Source organism: Drosophila sulfurigaster, chromosome X (genome assembly GCF_023558435.1).
Source record: "Drosophila sulfurigaster albostrigata strain 15112-1811.04 chromosome X, ASM2355843v2, whole genome shotgun sequence".
In the NCBI taxonomy this organism is placed as follows: Eukaryota; Metazoa; Arthropoda; class Insecta; order Diptera; family Drosophilidae; genus Drosophila; species Drosophila sulfurigaster.
Window position 1 is genome coordinate 4,873,836 of NC_084885.1, and position 15,792 is coordinate 4,889,627.

At 41.2% G+C, this 15,792-nt stretch overlaps 5 protein-coding genes across 9 annotated transcripts in view; 1 reads left to right on the forward strand and 4 right to left on the reverse strand.

Moving 5' to 3' along the window:
- LOC133847427 (moesin/ezrin/radixin homolog 1) overlaps window positions 1-3,265 on the reverse strand; it is a 29,020-nt gene extending 25,755 nt beyond the window's left edge. The window contains exon 1 of one of the 3 annotated variants that reach the window (XM_062282458.1): window positions 3,020-3,265. The gene's annotated coding sequence lies outside the window, so the exon portion shown is untranslated. The remainder of the gene's footprint in view (window positions 1-3,019) is intronic. The other 2 variants (XM_062282464.1, XM_062282465.1) reach the window with 2 other exon arrangements.
- LOC133847429 (protein MAK16 homolog) lies at window positions 764-13,010 on the forward strand. 2 transcript variants are annotated; one of them, XM_062282467.1, is made up of 5 exons: window positions 764-768; window positions 11,102-11,117; window positions 11,178-11,224; window positions 11,276-12,062; window positions 12,404-13,010. In XM_062282467.1, the coding sequence occupies exons 2-5, from the start codon at window positions 11,103-11,105 to the stop codon at window positions 12,575-12,577; spliced, it is 1,023 nt and encodes a 340-aa protein (XP_062138451.1). In that variant the 5' UTR covers window positions 764-768; window position 11,102; the 3' UTR covers window positions 12,578-13,010. The 2 variants fall into 2 exon arrangements, with proteins under 2 accessions (XP_062138451.1, XP_062138450.1); XM_062282466.1 differs by lacking the exon at window positions 764-768 and having other exon boundaries at window positions 10,966-11,117.
- LOC133847430 (uroporphyrinogen-III synthase) lies at window positions 3,957-5,266 on the reverse strand. Its single transcript, XM_062282468.1, has one exon. The coding sequence runs from the start codon at window positions 5,010-5,012 to the stop codon at window positions 4,182-4,184; it is 831 nt and encodes a 276-aa protein (XP_062138452.1). The 5' UTR covers window positions 5,013-5,266; the 3' UTR covers window positions 3,957-4,181.
- On the reverse strand, window positions 6,133-10,626 carry LOC133847436 (uncharacterized). The gene is given in 6 exon segments (XM_062282474.1): window positions 6,133-7,137; window positions 7,139-7,609; window positions 7,612-7,695; window positions 7,760-8,405; window positions 9,883-10,290; window positions 10,371-10,626. Coding segments are annotated over 6 exon segments (2,196 nt in total). The 5' UTR covers window positions 10,481-10,626; the 3' UTR covers window positions 6,133-6,660.
- A 1,180-nt stretch (window positions 13,011-14,190) lies between the features above and the next one.
- LOC133847435 (protein enhancer of rudimentary) lies at window positions 14,191-15,535 on the reverse strand. Of its 2 annotated transcripts, none has more exons than XM_062282473.1 (3): window positions 15,375-15,535; window positions 15,038-15,127; window positions 14,191-14,939 (listed from the first exon to the last, which is right to left on the reverse strand). In XM_062282473.1, the coding sequence occupies exon 3, from the start codon at window positions 14,907-14,909 to the stop codon at window positions 14,595-14,597; it is 315 nt and encodes a 104-aa protein (XP_062138457.1). In that variant the 5' UTR covers window positions 14,910-14,939; window positions 15,038-15,127; window positions 15,375-15,535; the 3' UTR covers window positions 14,191-14,594. The 2 variants fall into 2 exon arrangements, with proteins under 2 accessions (XP_062138457.1, XP_062138456.1); XM_062282472.1 differs by having other exon boundaries at window positions 14,191-14,950; window positions 15,375-15,534.
- Between the last annotated feature and the right edge of the window lie 257 nt (window positions 15,536-15,792).

Below are 15,792 nucleotides of genomic sequence, written 5' to 3' on the forward strand. Positions count from 1 at the left end.
GGCGCCCGCTTAACTAGTCAAGCATAACACGACAACAACTAGTTTTGGTCAATTTACATAAAATACGGTACAAAAGCAACAATAAGCCAACGCCGCTGCCGCTGTCGTCGACGCTGCTGCTGCTGCACACTTGTTGCACAGACCGCCACCCTATCATCCCCTCCCACATCCAGCAACCCTTTCATTCGGTCTAAAAATAAAAATGAAATTAAAAAGCCTTCGACGCCAGCGCAACGCAGCGCAGCGCAGTCGACGCATGAGCAAACAAACCAAGTGAGAGTGGAGACAGCAAAGACGACGGCGACTGCGCAGCCGTCAGAACTGCGCTGCTGCTGCTGGTGGTTGCGCTTCATGGCCAAGCACACGTGAGAGAGCGGCCTCCCCCCACTACAAATACAAAAATTGAGAGAACGCCACAGAGCAGAATATTTCAAGTTCGAAAACAACAACAACAACAGAAATAATAAGCAAAGTTCGAAAAATGTCTTATGACGTCGTCGCTGTCGTCGTCGCATCGCGCTGTCTGCGCCACACACAAAATGCAAATTGTAAATTCTGTTTAATTTTCGGTTTTGCCTAAAAATATTCGCCTCGAAAATAAATTCAACAGGCGGCCGGCTGGCTTCGGCGTCAATGACGTCAGCGTGAGTCTTTTTTGGCTGCCTTGCCGTTGCTTCTTCTTCCCTCCTTTGTGCAAAAACAAAAGGCGCAAAAAAAACAAAAACAACAAAAACAATTTCTGGTGAATTCAATGCCAAAAACACACAACAGAAGCAAAACAGAGCAGGCAGAATGTCCCAGAAGACCAAGCAGGGCGAGAGCACTAGCGATGGTCACGTGACTCACGAGTTACTTGCAATTATAAGAACAAGAGTTGATGTAATCGAATCGCATTAAAGAAAAACTATAAAGTTTAACTTGTGCAATAAATTTGGCAAATGAACGCTAATCATTTAACACTTGAATCTTAAATGCATTTGTCACGCATTCGATAGTTGCGCTCACGTGTTCGCACGCGTTCTTAACTCTCATCACGAAGAGCAACGTCAACGTTGGGTGCTTACCTGTGTGTAGCTTGGCTGCTGATCTTTTGCTGCTGCTGTCTCTTCTTCTTCTCAATAAGAGCGCTGCTTTGTTTTTGTAACTACGCAAATTTCGCACAAAATGGCAACTCTGGTTGGTAACTGAAACTGGTTTATTGTCTCCTTCCAGCCGTCAAAAGCAACAAAAATGCTGCATAAATAAATCATAGAAAATAAGGTGCTAATTGACAAGAGAGAGAGAGAGAGAGAGAAACAAAGAGAGAGGAGAGAGATTTTGCCGCCTTGCCGTTTTGGGCATGTTTTGAAAAAAACGCTGATTACGAATCGTTCTACTTTCGGCCCGATAAATCAAATAATGAATGAACACACACACGTACACAGAAGCGGGCAGCGACGTCGCGTTGGCGTTGCCACTGAGTGAGTTGAGTGTATGAGTGAGAGAGGGAGGTAGGGAGTGAGTGAGTGTAAACAAAAGCGTCGCAGCATCCGCCGCAAGCTCTCGCTCTCTCTCTCTCTCGCGCTGAAAATGGGACAGAACAGAAAGAAGGCTTAGAACTTAGCTTGGGTGCCTCTTGCGGCTTTTTTTTGTGTGTGTGTGTGTGTTGCTTGCTGCTGCCACTTTCTTGTTACCACAAAACAAACCGTTACAAATGGCTTGGGAATGTGTGAAGCAGCTAAAGATGCTGGACAAAAGCAGCAGCAGAATTATGGCAAAATAGAAAAAAAGAAGCGTTCAATAAAAAACCAAATTCGAAAAACTCACGTGTGTGTGAGTGTTGTATGTGTGTGTGGTAAAAGCGGGCCAGCGAGGCATAAAACTAATAGAGAAGTTAACAATGCGACTTCTAACTGGAAAATGCGCCTTATGCTAATGAGATAACTACACACACACACACACACACAGGTAAGAAAGGTGTATGTGTGTGTGGCGACATATGATAAAAGACGGAAGTGAGCGAGCTACAGACAAAGAAAAAGACAGTAACATAATATGTATAAGAGACAGAGACGTCTTGGTGCCTGTGTGTGTGTGTGGAAAAACTTTCAAGCGACGCCTGGAAAAACAAACGGTGGTTGCGGCATTGACTGCAATTTTCACACGCTTTGCCTAATACAAAAAGCAACAAAAACAAAAAGAAAAAAAAGGTAGCCGACGGGCAGCGACAGTGACGCAGTCGTGATTTATGGCAGCTGGCAATTTCACAGTCACACACACACACACACACATACAGTGAGACAGGGGAAAATAATAATAAAGAAATACAATATATTAATTCTCACATTGCATTTGTCTCGCTCTAGCGCACAGCGCGCGCGCTGACAACTTTAAGGCGCGGCGAAGTCAGCGGCGCTTTCAATACAAACTGGCAAAATTTTCAAAAATTTAACCGACTTTTTGGCGAATTGAATTCGCTTGCGGCGAAGAGAGCGGACTCACTCTTACTCTCACTCGCTGCCGACGCCGCAGTCGCAGTCGGCGTCGTTGACGCTGTTGCTTTTGTTGTTGTAGACTGTTCGGTCAGAAATTTGGAAAAGTGTCGCTTGGTAAAATTGTGTTTGCCAATTTGCAAATGCACAACAGAAGAAGAAAATGTAATAAAAGCAACAGCCGCAGTAGAAAAACGTTGACACAGCGGCGCGCAGGCCGGTTAATGACTCACTCAAACCAACTTAACTCACAAGTCGCCGCACTCGCTCTCTCTCTCTCTCACACACACACACACACACATAGATAGCGACAGTGACGCCGCCGCGCACACCGGTATTTCAACATTGCGTTACACACTCTCATTTCCCATTTGCTGCTGTCTTTCTTCCTTTTTTTTTTGTACTACTGTCCGATCGTACAAACACACACACACACACTCAATATGCACACACACAGTGTGTATACACTATGTAGAGCACAGTCTAGTATTAGTAAATAAGCAGAATATATTAAAAATTAAAATTAACACAGAGAAACACACACTCACCTGCAAAATTTCGGCTAACACCGGCGGCACGCACACAACGACAACGACGACAACACAACACTGCAAACTGTTTGCGTGGAGAGTTTTTGTCTGTTGCCTTTGTTTTTTATATGTATATTTTTATTATGTACAATACACACTCACTTGCAGCAATGAACAAAATTTCTATGTCGGTCGATTTTTTTATTTTTGTTTTTTGTCTTTTGCCTAAAATCCACAAGAATCACTCAAAAGATGAACGAAAAAAAAAATAATAGAAAAAACTTGCGGCGCGGCGGGGAAAAAAGCACAAAATTGCTTGCAGTACAGTGTAGCTGCAAGTTTTCTGTACGAAAAGTGCTATTTTATGACGGCGTTAATTTGATTGGACAAACTTCTGCGTGGGGTCACAACTCCGTCAGCTGGTCACACTGCGACCAGCATATGATGGTATATACTAGAAAACGCATGTAAAGCGGCGCTGCCATTTCAAAAACTAAATAGCTTGTCGTACACTTTTTGTTTTTGTAAAAATAAATTTTTATGGGAAAAATTGACTAACCGTTTTTATTTAGAATGTGGAGAGTGACAACCTTTTTTGAACACGAATAAACCTAGCTAGGTATGAGTTAGTATACTGAATTGGCTCTGCTTGGAGTCTTAGTATATTTGTGCCTGCCGGCAGTATTTCGATTTGCCATAGAAGTGATCGTGCTACCACGAAATATTTATCGATCAAATTGCAATTGGCAAAATCATAACTTAACTGTTAACAATTTGAGTTTTCTGCTCAACATAAATTAAATATTAGCAATAAATGAGAATTGTAGAATAACAAGATAAAATTCCATTGCTGAACAAAAAAGTGAAATCGCTCAGCCGCCACAAATTAATCGATGAACTTATCGAGCGCCACCCGCTGGCATTTTAAAAAGACCAAAGTATGTCGGCCAAGATGTAAATTTAGAACAGAAAAATACAAGTTTATTTTCGCTTCAATCGAGGTGCTTGAGTATCTGAGGCCACAAAAATAAACTTACAAATGCCCAACACATTTCATGTGCTGGGCTCACTAATTTTGTACTCATTGGAGGTCACATCAAATAGAGAGAGATAGAGGGTATCAATTAAAATAAAAAAAAACAAAACCATATATGTCCAAACTAGACTATCATTACTATCATTAATTGTCCAGGGCGGCAATGCGTTCCCGTTCCCGTTCCCGCACCAAGCGCTCGCGACTCTCCTGCGGATTAAGCAGCACTTTCACCAGATGCTCCACCGTTGGTCGCTCCGCGGTGCAGAAAACCTTCAATCCCAGCGATTCCAGAGCACGTCGTGTACTCGGCCCAATGGCCACGAGTTTCCACTGCTCCAGCGAGACATTGTGCGCCTTAAACCATTCATGGGCACAATTGACACCCGACGGCGAGAAGAAAGCCAGAAACTCAATGCTCTCCACATCCTGCAAAGCACGCTCAATGCATTCTCCCAATTGGGGGCTGCACTTCGTCTCGTACACCTCACAGGCATCCACACAGAAGCCATTCTCCACCAGCTTGGAGAGCAAGGTGTCGGTGGCCAAATTGCCGCAGGGCAACAACAGCGGCAGATTCCGTGAGCCATCGAATGTGTCCACAATGAAGTCACCCAGATTGCGAGCGTTTCCCGTCTGCTTGCCATGGGTGAAGAGCTGTTGCAGTGTGCTCAAGGCCAGATTGTGCGTAACCTCGCCAACGGCATAGTTATGCAACAGTGTCCAACCAGCGGGCAGCTCCCTCAGCTGCAGTGCCTCCGCCACAGCTTCGACGCAGCGCGGACTCGTGAATATGATGCCCGCATATTTATCGGGTGTCATCAGCTTGGCCCGCAACTGATCGAGTTGCTTGAAACCGAAACTCAGGGTGGGCACAAACACTGGCTGAAAGTTGTGCCCCAGCAAGGTCTCCGCATACACATCTGTGCTCTCCGATTCCGATTTGAATATAATCACTGTACGTCGTCGACTGCTCATTGTTATTTCTCTATTGTTGCTGTTGTTCTTGTTATCGAATTGTTGTTGCTGTTGTTGTTATGCCGCCCGATTGATATTTAGCTTTGCTCCGCTGATTCTTAATAGAATAAACGAGTTGTTGCACTGCCGTTTGCTGCGTCTGCAAAAAGTGTCATTTGGCTTTAAACCAAAAAACTAAAAAAACCAAGCAAAAATAAAAAGAGAATGAACTCTTGATTTGATTTTGTTGCTATGTTTGCAGCAGCTGCAAAACAGCTGAGTTCATTGTGTTTCACCGGCCGGTGATGCCACCTGTTTCGATTTGCAGCTGGCAACGCTGCAACGCAGCTGCACACTGGGTCAATGTTTAGTGTAATCCTTTATGTTTTTATGGTGCACAAAAATACAATTCAAAAACTGAAAATGCATTGTTGTTGTTGCTTTAAATTAATTAATGGCATACAAATATTTATATGAATTACCATATTAATTATAATTTAATAAAAAGATAAAGAATCGTTTTAAATGTAATAATAAAGTAATTATTTAAAAAAAAAATAGATAAAATTAAATAGTTTATTTAAATTATATTTACAATTCTAAATAACTGTATCTAATTAATCAATTTAATGCCAAAATTTAATCATTAATGAGTATTACTAAATAAATTTAGAAAAGGTAAACAATATTTACCATTAGTATAAAACAGTATGAAAATTAAGTCAAAAACCAGAAAATATAAATAAAATCTGCTTTAATAAACTTATCAGTTGAAGTATTAATATAAGTAATAATTAAATTAAAGAATTTAAAATAAAATTGCAACAAAATATAAATTTATATGCAAACTACATTTTTAGGACAAATGTAAAACATAAAAACAAAAGTAATAAGTTTGTTGTATAAAAATTGATTATTCTATAAACAAAATTTTTTTTACAAACTACAATTTTAGAAAAAAACAGTACAACAATAAAAATTGTTTGTCCTATAAGAGGCATTTTTGCAAATTACATTTCAAAGGAAAAATGTTAAACATTTAAAAAAGAAAAGTAATAAGTTTGTTGTATAAAAAATATTTATTCCATAAAAAAATATAAAATTACTTAAAATAATTAAATAAAAATGCAATAATATAATCAAGTAAATATTAGTGTATATTTCAATTTTCTATATATATAAGCTAACAATCCATTTCATATAAATATCGCGTCAACAAAAATAAAGGTATAAATATGTTTAATCCGCATTACTAAATTCTCTTCCCAAAAAAATGATTTCATTATTCTATTGCTTAATGAGGTCTAAATATTTTGTTTATCTCTTTTTATTTGATGAACACTTTGCCTTAATTACGATGATGTCGATGATGAATGAATGAAGCTGTTTCGCATCGAAACAACTGAAATGAAACCACGGCAGTGTGTGTTTTGGATGATATTTTGTTGTTGTTGTTGTTGACTTGTTTACTTGTCGTTGTATATTAAAATTAATAGTTTTGTGTTGTTGAACTCCATCAAATACCCCAAAATACGATGCGCGTCAAAAGCTACCCGTATATAGTATATATAATCTTCTCTCTAGAATGTCCATAAATCGGATAAGCGACCAGATTTTGCGTCACATTTTATCTACAGTTCTCCTCTCAAATGGTGTATTATTTCCTCCTTTAGCCTTTTTGTGAGGCAGCGGCAGAGGCGGCGCTATTGTGATCGATCCACTTGCGCAATAGATCGCCAGGACGCAATTCCGGATTGGCCTGGACTGGCAGTGTGCGCTCAAAGTTGAACTCACTTTGTGTGGCATATGGTGAAGGCATCGGAGGCGCCACACGCAAACCCATTCCTGGCAGTTGCCGTTGTGAAGTTGTTTGCCAACCGTATTCGCTGGGCTGCGTCGACTGATAGCCAAACATCGTTGGCTGCTGCTGCTGATGCGGTTGTTGTTGATTGTTGTGTCCGAGCTGGGATTCAAAGCCCGAGGATTGCGATGAGGTGCGCGACAATTGTTTGTCATCGCAGCAACCCATCAGATTCGCCGTGTTGGGCTCCTCCAGCACATTGAGCTGACGACAATCGTTGTTGGCATAAACCCAAGCGCTGACATCGCCATTGCGATGAAGTTGCTGCTGCTGCTGGGGTTGTTGTTGTTGCTGGAGACGCGATGGCAACAGCAGATTGCTGGTGGAACGTGTCTGTGGACGATGATGCCTGCTCAGCATCGATGGCACCGGCCTTGAACTCGCGACGTTGCCACGTTGCCAACCATAAGCGGACGGAGCAGCGTTGTTGCCACGCCATGGACGCTGAGCATCCAGACAACTGGAGGCATAACTTGTGGGCGCCAACAATGTGCGTTGACTCGGAGCTGGCGACGAGACCAAAGGCGAGCGGGTGTGCGTGGGAGAGATGCAACGAGTCCAGCGACAGCACCGAGGGCGCAATGTGAGAGACGTTGTTGCGTTGCCGCAATTGCGAACCATTTAAACTGGAGATGCTGGACATGGCAATGCTGTTGGCCGTTTGGCTGCCATTGCAGCTCAGCTGCTGGCTCAGCATGCTGATGCTCTCGTCATCCGAGAAGCCCTCGTCGGCGTACAAGCGATGGAAACTCTCTCGCCAACGGATTCATTCTGTGCCAGCGACAGCAGCGAATTCTTGCGATTTGTGATCAGCAACAACAACGTACACAAACTGCCCAGCATCTGGCAAAATGGAATATAAATGAATGTGAATGCATATGTATTTAAGTGAATCGAATTAACTTACTATAAAAGTGACGCTGTGGATGGTGAATGTGGGCAGCAGAAGCGAACCCTGCGCATAGATGCTCCACACGACCAGCAGCAAGGTGAAGCGCGTGAATTTCAGTCCATTGCCAATGTTGTGCAGAAAACTGAGCGCCAGCATGACAAATGGATAGATGCTGATGTAGCAACTGCTGAACGTTGCCTGCTGATTGAGGCCCAGCGAATAGAGCAAAAGTCTTCCCATGGTGCGTCCAAAGAGCATCAGCCGAGCGAGCAACGCTTGCTCCGCCAACACATTGCCCAGCGTTTCGATTGTCACCCGAAAGAGCGTCAAGGCATGCGAGTAGACAAAGAACAAAGCATTGCCCAGCGTATCTGACAGCAGCCATTGGAATTGTTCTCGAGACGCGGCGGGCAAACTGAACAGCAGACAGAGCACATTGAGCACTGTGAGCAGCGTCATCTGGAGCTCATAGCGTTGCAGGCGACGTTGTTGTTGCACTCGAGCCAAGCGATTGAAGTGCGGCTGCTTCAACAGTGCGGCGCCCTTGATGATAAAGTTGAGGAACTTGCTGCCCAGCACCATTTTCTTCTTCTCGTGGAGCACCTTGTTCACATGTCGCTCGCAGCTGCCGCACAAGCGGAATTGTTGCTCCAGTTGTCGCCTGTTTGAAGAGGATAAGATTAAGAGAGATTAGTTGAACACATAAACCGGTTCGACGACGCTGAGCCGCAACTCCACTTAACGAACCGAACCTCATTTATAGGCACAATTCATGGGTTCTCTAAAGAGTGTTTAAGAAATTAAACTGTATTTTATTCTTTAAACTTGGCTTTAGAGTTGCTCCAACGTATCGAACCATTTTCCTTCAATGTGAATTGAAAAAATGGTTCATCTAACAAAGTTTTATTTCAAGTCTAACTATACTATTTGAAGTCTAACTATAAGTCTAACTATAAGGAACCGAAACCAACTAGGATTTAGCTCAAGAAGTGGTTCAATGAATCGTAACTGATCGAACCCATCACGAATTCTCCATCTTATTTTAAACTACTGCAACTTTATCTATCGAACCGAACCATATTTAAAGATCAAGAATTGAACCCAATCAAAATTCATAGATTCTAGAAAGTCGGTGGAATAAATTAAACTCTATTTCATTCTACTCTGTCATAAAGGATTTCAAATGAACTAGGCTTCAGAGTTGCTCTAAAAGCGGTCGAACGAACTAAACCATATTACTACATTAAAGTAAAAGTATCCAATAAAATGGTTGAACAAACCAAGCTCTATTCCAAGTTAAACACTCATAGGGAAACCAACCGGACTTCAGTGTGGCTCTAAAAGTGGTTCAACGAATCGGAGAGGAACTGAACCTTAATTGTTAATCGAACTCAACATGTATTCTCAAGGACTCGAACCCAATCGGACCTCAGAGCTGCTCTAAAACTGGTTCAACGAAAGAATTGAATCTTATTAATGCATAGTTATCCTATCTTACCCAATATTATCATAAGAACTCGAACCCAAGCTGCTCCAAAAGCGAATTAGTTTACTACATTGCGAACCCAACATTGAATTAAATGTATCCAATAAAATGGTTCAACAAAGCGATCTTTATCTCAAGTTAAACTATTAAAGGAAATTGAACCCAAGCAGGATTCAGGGCTGTCCTAAAAGCGGTTCAACGACTCGAAAAGGAAGTGAACCTTATGATTTCGTTTCTAATTGACTAACTAAACTAAACTAACTTATCCTAAATTATCACAAGGAACTCGAACCCAAGCGAAACACAGTGCTGCTCCAAAAGAGGTTCAGCGAACCGAACCATTATACTACATTGTGAACCCAACATTGAATTAAATGTATCTAATGCAATGGTTCAACAAAGGAAACCGAACCCAAGCAGGATTCAGGGCTGTCCTAAAAGCGGTTCAACGACTCGGAAAGGAAGTGAACCTTATGATTTCGTTGCTAATTGACTAACTAAACTAAACTAACTTATCCTAAATGATCACAAGAAACTCGAACCCAATCGGGATTCAGGGCTGTCCTAAAAGCGGTTCAACAAACCGAACCCAAACCGAACCCAAACCGAAACCAAAGCTGTGACATAAAAAAAGTGTGCTTTCTGTGCTTACTGATACAACTTGAGCTCCTGCTCGAAGCGTGACTCGTGCTTTGGCTCGAACTGAGCCAACTTCTCGACCTTCAAGCGCTGCGCCTCGTTGCACTGATCGCAGAGACCGTTGCTCAGCGACGGCGGCGCCGCAGCGTGCAACAAATCGTTGCTGTAATATGCGTTGGCGCAAACATTGCTGCTGCTGCTATTGCTGTTGTTGTTGCTGTGATTGCTGGTGTTGTTGTTGCGGGACGCCGATGCCGACGACGAGGCCGACGATGTGTTCAAGTCGCGATTGTAGTCACCGTCCTTGTTGAAGCCGTTGTACTGGTCGCACTTGGGGCAAGTCCAGCTGTTGCGTTCAACGTACGCGACACGCGTGTTTTCATTGCAGAACCAGCAATTCACTTTGATGTCATAGCGTGAGCTACAAAATATACAATATACAATATACTATTATTATGACATACTCTAAAAATAGTCCCTCGTTCACTCGCGCACGCTTACCGCACTGTTATGAATAACTTGAAGCTCAACAATGCGGCTGAGAAACTTAGCGCCAAAATTGGCAGCGCTGTTGCCACCAGCATTAATAACTCTTGCTGCATTGTGAGCATGATTCTACAATTTTAATAACTACCACAAACTAAATATATATATGTATATATATATGGAGCACGCGTTACACACACGCACTCTTTAGTTTTGCAGAATCTTATAAAATTGAAACCCGGCAGTGACAGCGGCTAATTTTTCTCTCATTTTTTGTTTGCAAATTATCGATAACGATAAAACCGGCGCGGCGCGGTGGTTGTAATGTGGCCGCACCATGTGACAAACCATCGCACGTTATATATCGTTTAGCGGGTTTTGATCAATATACGTTAAAAGCTAAATGCTATAAATGAGTACTTTACTTTTTGCAAAAAACTGACATGGTTGCTTAGGGAAAAAATTGTATGTTAGTTTAAAAAAATTAATGTAAATGAATTTGATATAAATAATTTATTTTTGTTGAGTTCTCTTTTTTTAAACTACTACTAGTGAGTGCGAAATGTATCGGCCACAATCTGGTCACTTTGTTTGTTTGACGTTTCAAGGCGAATGTCAAAAAATCGGCTATCGCATGAAGTAGTGTGTGAGTTTGTTGTTGTATTTTAAAACCGCTTGCACGTTGCACGTGTTTAGAGAAGGCAAATAATTGTTTTTAAATAAAAACAAGCAACTAGAACACACACAATGCAGCACGACGATGTAAGTAGACAAAATTACACATTAAAGCAATAATAAGTTGACAAATTAATTCCCACGCAGGTTGTCTGGAGCATCATCAACAAATCCTTCTGCTCCCACAAAGTGAAGTAAGTCGACGCATAAGTTATCCTATAATTTCTAATTAACACTATTTCTAGAACGGATACGCGTACCTTCTGTCGCCATGAATATAATCTTACGGGTCTGTGCACGCGACGCACTTGTCCGTTGGCCAATTCACAATATGCAACAGTCCGCGAGGAGAAGGGCATAATTTATCTGTTCATAAAGACGGCGGAACGTTCGCATATGCCCAGCAAACTGTGGGAGCGCATCAAGTTGTCGCGCAACTTTGAGAAGGCCATCGAACAGATCAATGAGAATTTGGTCTTTTGGCCCAAATACATGATTGCGAAGAACAAACAGCGTTTCCTCAAAATCACACAGTATCTGATGCGCATGCGTAAGCTGAAATTGCGCCGTCAAAAGCTCATTGTTCCACTGTCCACGAAGATCGAGCGCCGTGAGACACGACGTGAGCAAAAGGCGCTGATTGCAGCGAAAATCGATAATCATATCGAAAAGGAGCTGTTGGCGCGTCTTAAGAATGGCACCTACAAAGATATTTATAACTTCTCGCAAACGGCTTTCAACAAAGCGCTGGAGGCGGAGCATGTGGATGGCGAGGAAGAGGATGAAGACGAGGAGGAGGACGAATTGGAGCGTGAAATGGAGGTGGAAGATGGCGAGGCGGCAGAATTGCGAAAGGCGCTCAATGATACCGAAGAATATGTGGAGGCGGACTCAGACGACGATGACGATGACGACAACGACGATGATGATGATGAGGACGATATCGATAGCGATTCGGGTCAACGTGAACAGGTGGAATTGGACAGCGATTTTGAGCAGTCCGATGACGATGACGATGCCGATGATATTGAGGTAGGTTGAAGTGTAGCTATGAGGTGGGAGGCGGAAGGCGTTACAGTTGCAGTGTGTGCTTTTGTTGAAATTACTATAAAGCAAGTTCAAGTTTGCTGCTGCGCTGAAAGCTCATATGCCGGCCGGCAGCGCAGCGCTGCGACGTAGCTGTTGCTGTTGCTGCTGCTGCGTTGTTGACTGTTTTTAACGGCTGTGCGACTTTTGCAAATAAATCGAGTCCGCAGTCAGCAAACGCGCGCGCGCGCAACTTAAACAACGAGCTCCCAACTCCCTCTATGAAAATAAGAAAACGAAACACGAAATATTTACCGTATATTTTATAAACACACACCCACACACAGGATACAAAGCTGCCAACGAAAGCTCCCAAGAAGTCCACCGACATCAAGAAGAAGACACCAACAACAACAACAACGAAGGGAGCTTCACGCCGCAGCACAAAACCAAAACTGCGCTTGGAATATGAAATGGAATATGAAAATGAGGCTGATGCGGCACGGAAAGTGCGTGATTAGCGAGGTAGCCACAAAAATCAGAATGAGAAAACTACATACTATATTTTACATAATTAATGTATAGCAATTTAATTACAAATATATACAATAAGCAAAAGCAAAGAAAAATGCACAACAAATTGCTTGTGGTCCAAACGAAAGACTTGAATCAAACAGAGACAGCAACAGTTACAGTTTGCTGTGCTCTGCAATTCTTAAGCCCGTGTGTGTGCATGTGAGAGTGAGTGAGTGAGTGTGCTTGTGTGTGTGTCGTGTGCAGCCAAATATGAACTTGACATTGAGTCGTGTTTTTTGTTGTTGTTCTTGGTTTGCTGCTGCGTCGCAGCTGGCCGGCAAAACCAGTTCTAAAACTAACATTGTATATTCGCAACTCAATTAAATTGCCAGCTTTGCTTTTATTACATAAAGTTGGTAGCTAATTAAAAAAAACAAATAAATGCGCCACTTATAAATAAATAACGCATGCCAAAATCAACTTAAGTGCAGTAACGTCGACGTCGACTGCGCTGCCAGCGGCAACTGCGCGCAAGGCCGCTGCTGAGGCTGAGCTTTTAACATATTATTATTCTTTATTTACAATATTTTTTTTTATATTGTTCTCGTTACGCGCTACTGCGGTTGCAAAGGTTCTGTTTATCTTAATGCACAAACACACACACACACACACACACACACACACACACGTAAATTTGCTAAGCACTTGTGGAGTTAACAACAATTGGCAATTAACAGTTTTTTTTATTATTATTATTTGTCCGGGTTCGGGTCACTTTGGAGCTAAAACTGCAATCAAATAATTCTAGATATTAACGTGACTAAAAGCACTTACTTTAGTATTATTATTTTACTATTTCATGCGGCCATTAAAATATAAACAAATGGCTTGAAAGGTTAAAGTTGAAATTGATATTGAGAGTAATCTGTTCCGGTTTCCATTTCATGAGTAACTCAGACTTTGGCATTCGATCTATAACAATTGATACGAGTTTAAATAATTTGCATAATTATTTCTATAGAATCTTTTTCACTTTATAGTTCAGCATCAAATCTAGAAAAAATTTAACTACAAATTTATGAATGAAAATTTGCAAATATTTAAAAATAGCATATAGGTAAATATACATTTTTTATTCCTCTCCCATTTTATAAATGTTATCCTATGAGATTATTTAAAGATTTTAATGAATTCGGGAGAAATTGAAATAAACTTATATAAAACTTGATTTGAATGCGTCGTTAAAAAGTTATGAATGAAAAGTTGTAAATATTTGAAAATAATAATACTAATAATGTGTGAAAACTACAATTTTATAAAACTGCTTTATTTTATCAAGTTTTTTGAATACTACAAAAGGTTTAACTTGAGTTTTCTGAATACTACAAAAGGTTTAACTAGAGAAAATATTCGCACCGCCAAATTATCGATGAAATATTACTCATAGGGAATTTCCCAGCAATCCAGACAAAAAACAATACGCTTTTGATGAAAACCAATTTAAAAAGAAAGTCGTAAAAAGCGAGAAAAATATAAAAATGTTTGATTTATCGTGCATCAAACAAAAATAATTAGCTAGGGAAATTCCAAAAGATATAATAAAAAAGAAAACACGCTGTTGTTATTTGTATATATATACATACATTAGATTATATTTAAATACAAAAAAATTAAGGTTCTTATTCGCCAATTTGTAGAGCAGAAAACTACAAATCGGTTTTACAGTCGTACATTTTTTTGTTTTCTTTTTATAGTGTTATTAAGCATATATAGAAGAGCAACTTTGAAAAATAAACAGAACAAAAAATGCTAATTTCTTAAATTTTTCGAGATAGAGATTAAACAGATTGAATGAAGTCCGGAAAAATTAGAAATTTGTTGTTGGACTTTTGCAAAAGTGGCCAAAGAGAAAAATGTGTTCCTTCTGTTGTTGTTGTTGTTGCTGTAATTGATTGCTGTAGCTATTGTTGTTGTTCTTCTTCTTATTGTTTATTTGGTGTGTAAGTGTTAGTTAGTGAGTTTTTAGGCATTCGGACTGAATGCAGCCTGACGTAGCAGCACATAGATCTTCTCCTTGATCCAATCCTTGTTGTAGGGCGCATAAGTGTTGGTGCTCTTCTGATAGACCAAACAACTGATATCGATAAGTGTGTCGATGAAATCGAACAGCTGACTGATGTCATAGGTGATGGTCGGTGTATTTGGATTGCGTCGCTTCAAATGCTCCTCGTATATCTTGCACACCCCCTCCATGCACTCATTTACGCTTTCATAATCGCAATATGTGCGCGTCTCTGGTCGCGCTCCCGGCTGCACCAATAATATCGTATGCGACATGATCTCTGTCTCTCTCTCCTCTCTCTTGCTCTTGCTCTATCCTAAAAAAGCATCAGAAAAGAAGGCACATTAGCATAAAGCTCTTCCTCTTGTTGTTCATGTTATTGTTGTTGCCATCTCGCTCTTACCCCAAAGTTATGTGTTAATTGGTTGTTGTTGTTCTTGTTGTTGTTGTCCGAGACTGTGCGAAATTGTTTTGGCTTCGCTTGTGGCTGAGGCTGCAAAACAAGAACAACATACATAGATAAACATTGAAAACTGCTGCATTGCATTATTTTAGCATTTGTTTTTTTTCTGTAGCATTTTCTGCCATTGTTTTTGCCGCCAGTGCACACATACATACACACAGACACACACATGGACGCGCATACGGCATAAACGTTTCCATGTGTAGTTGCATTTATTTGCAAACCCACACACATAGTTGCGCCGCAAACAATTGCAATCGTTTTTAGCGTTACTCACCTGCTTGGCTTGGTCAGCAAATGTTTGCAAAATAGTTTAGCTACTTAAATTATTTATTATAAACACATTTTTCACACAGCTATTTGGGTAGCTGCAGCAGCACGCACGGTGTTGCCAAATTGCCGAATGCCGCTGTGTGTTTCGTTCGGTGTTGGTAAACGTCCGCGCACAGCTGGCTGTCTGGCAGCGTTGCTCGCATGGCGTTGCCACACCACTGGCAATAGGCAGCAAACAAAAAACAGGCAGTTCGAACAGCTGTTTCAAAAAGTGATCGACAAATGGACCAATTGCAAGAGCGTCGGCGGCAGTTGCTTTAACGTACGCGGGGGCTGCGCAGCGTGCGTTTACACACACACACACAAACACTCACTCACGCTTACGCGTAAATATGTCTACAAACTATAAGAAAAATTAAATT

Coding starts and splice junctions, on each gene's coding strand:
- LOC133847430 (XM_062282468.1), bottom strand. CDS start 5,012: ATGAGCAGTCGACGACGTACAGTGATTATATTCAAATCGGAATCGGAG.
- LOC133847429 (XM_062282467.1), top strand. Junction 11,225..11,275: donor TTCTGCTCCCACAAAGTGAA/GTAAGTCGACGC, acceptor CACTATTTCTAG/AACGGATACGCGTACCTTCT. Junction 12,063..12,403: donor ACGATGCCGATGATATTGAG/GTAGGTTGAAGT, acceptor ACCCACACACAG/GATACAAAGCTGCCAACGAA.
- LOC133847435 (XM_062282473.1), bottom strand. CDS start 14,909: ATGTCGCATACGATATTATTGGTGCAGCCGGGAGCGCGACCAGAGACG.